The 2,131-nt window shown below is 42.0% G+C and overlaps 1 protein-coding gene across 1 annotated transcript in view; it reads left to right on the forward strand.

The window, feature by feature from the left end:
- Positions 1-1,758, forward strand: part of LOC113408216 (attractin-like) — a gene marked incomplete at its 5' end in the record, with an annotated part of 3,004 nt that extends 1,246 nt beyond the window's left edge. The window contains 2 exons of the mRNA XM_026661390.1: positions 824-939; positions 1,495-1,758. Of these exons, the coding sequence (XP_026517175.1) occupies positions 824-939; positions 1,495-1,743 (365 nt within the window). The remainder of the gene's footprint in view (positions 1-823; positions 940-1,494) is intronic.
- Positions 1,759-2,131: the final 373 nt, after the last annotated feature.

A 2,131-nucleotide genomic window follows, 5' to 3' on the forward strand; every position in this document is an offset into this window, starting at 1 on the left:
TATGAAACTCCCAGTTGAGAGCCAGGATTTCAGAAAAATGTGCCTGCATTTGCACACCTAAATTGCCCTGTTGTATATGCAAATGACAAATGGACATCTATCTATTGGGCTTGCATGGGCAATCTTAACATTTGTGTGTCTTTCTGCATTTAATTGCATGTGCACTTTCCTGAAAATGACTTAAAATTATTGACAGAAGAAATTAATGGAATTTCCTTCAACTTAGTTAAATTAAAGTAAAATCAAGAAGTCCAGTTTAATTGATAGCTCTCGTGGGCAGGGCTGGCTCCAGGCACCAGCCAACCAAGCATGTGCTTGGGGCGGCGCCTGGAGGGGGGCGGCACGGCGGGGCGCTCCGGCCCGAGAGCGGCGCCGCGACCGGGCTCGCCGCCCTCCCCGCGGCGCTCCGGCCGCCAGGGGCTCTCTGGCCGCCAGGGAGAGCGGAGAGCCCCAGCCGGGCTTGCCGCCCTCCTCCTGGTGCTCTGGCCACCGGGGGCTCTCTCGCCGCCGGGAAGAGCGGAGAGCCCCAGCCGGGCTCTCCGCCCTCCCCCCGGCGCTATGGCCACCGGGGGCTCTCCGCCCTCCCCCCGGCGCTCTGGCCGCCGGGCGGGGGAGAGCGGAGAGCCCCTGCCGCAATGGGGGGGGAGCGGCTGCTGGCTTTTTTGCCTAGGGCGGCAAAAAAGCCAGAGCCGGCCCTGCTCGTGGGTTATGCGAAATCTGTTGGCACAGCCATTGGTTATATCATGTGTGTAAACAGTTTCTTAGAACTCTGTCAGGAAATGCTTGTTTTTGGTCATGCAGGATTTTTCTTTAATTGTTGTAGATCATGAAAAATGTAATCAGATTACAGACTGCTATAGCTGTACAGCAAATACAAATAACTGTCAATGGTGCACTGACCAGTGTATCCTAAAGCATAACAACTGCACAGAAGATCAGGTAAAGGTGTTTAAATATCACTCTAAAAATGTTAATCTCGCTATGAAGTTTCAAATGTCAGGAAAACTAATCACAATTAGTGTCACAATTACCTCTATGTGTTTCTGCTGTGAAAGTAACTGTAACTACAAACATCTGAATTTCTTGAGGAGGTTCAGTGGCTTTTGGATCATATTATACTTCTCACTACTTAGATAGCTGTATCCTAAAGAGACAATGGGAAGGGGCAAGGAAAGATGAGGGCATCAGTATGATTTATTTGATAAGGCATATGCACATCTTGATAATTCCATTCATAAGGTCAAAAAACCCTTGATTCCCTCCTCACATCTTATAAGCAAGATGGCACAATTAATTTAAGAGGGACTTGAGCATGGTGAGAGGTGGCTTAGCATGCAGATTTGGGGAAGAAATTCTGAACATGATACATCTTTTGAAAATATTGGTCCTTCTATAGACTTAATTTGTTGCCTCTTCTACAGAATTATAGTGGTGGTCTTCGTGAGTGTGAATAAACATGTAAGAAAAAAAGTTTAAACATGCCGTGTGTTTTAGGTACCCATTACTGAATATGATAAATGCCCCAAGGATAACCCTGCATATTATTGTAACAAAAAGACAAGTTGTAAAAGCTGTGCCATGGATCAGAACTGTCAGTGGGAGCCCAGGAATCAAGAGTGCATAGCTTTACCTGGTACGTATATATTGTATTTAAAAACAAATACTAAATCCCTAAATCCAAAAACATTCTTTATTTTTCCTCCTCAAAATCTATGGTATGTTTTTAAGATTACGGTGAGGTAAGGACTGTTCTTTGTAAGGAACAATTAATTTTATGTATATGTTAATGTTATGTGAGATTTGCTTTGAAATCCAACTGAAATCTTAGACTGGCATTTCTGGTATGTTCATTCCAAATTAGATATGAAGCTTAGTATTATTAATATTATTATAAGTGGTAATTAGGGCTGTCAAATGATTTAAAAAATTGCAATTAATTGCAAGATTTAAAAAAAAGTTGCGATTAATCAATTTTAACTGCACTGTTAAACAATAGAACACCAATTTAAATGTATTAAAGCTATTTTTTGACTTTTTTCTACTTTTTCAAATATATTTATTTCATTTACAATAGAGTACAAAGTATACAATGCTCACTTTATATTATTATTTTTATTACAAATATTTGTAC

This window comes from Terrapene carolina, unplaced genomic scaffold, assembly GCF_002925995.2.
Source record: "Terrapene carolina triunguis isolate 2854851 unplaced genomic scaffold, T_m_triunguis-2.0 Scaffold1078, whole genome shotgun sequence".
NCBI classification, from domain to species: domain Eukaryota; kingdom Metazoa; phylum Chordata; order Testudines; family Emydidae; genus Terrapene; species Terrapene triunguis.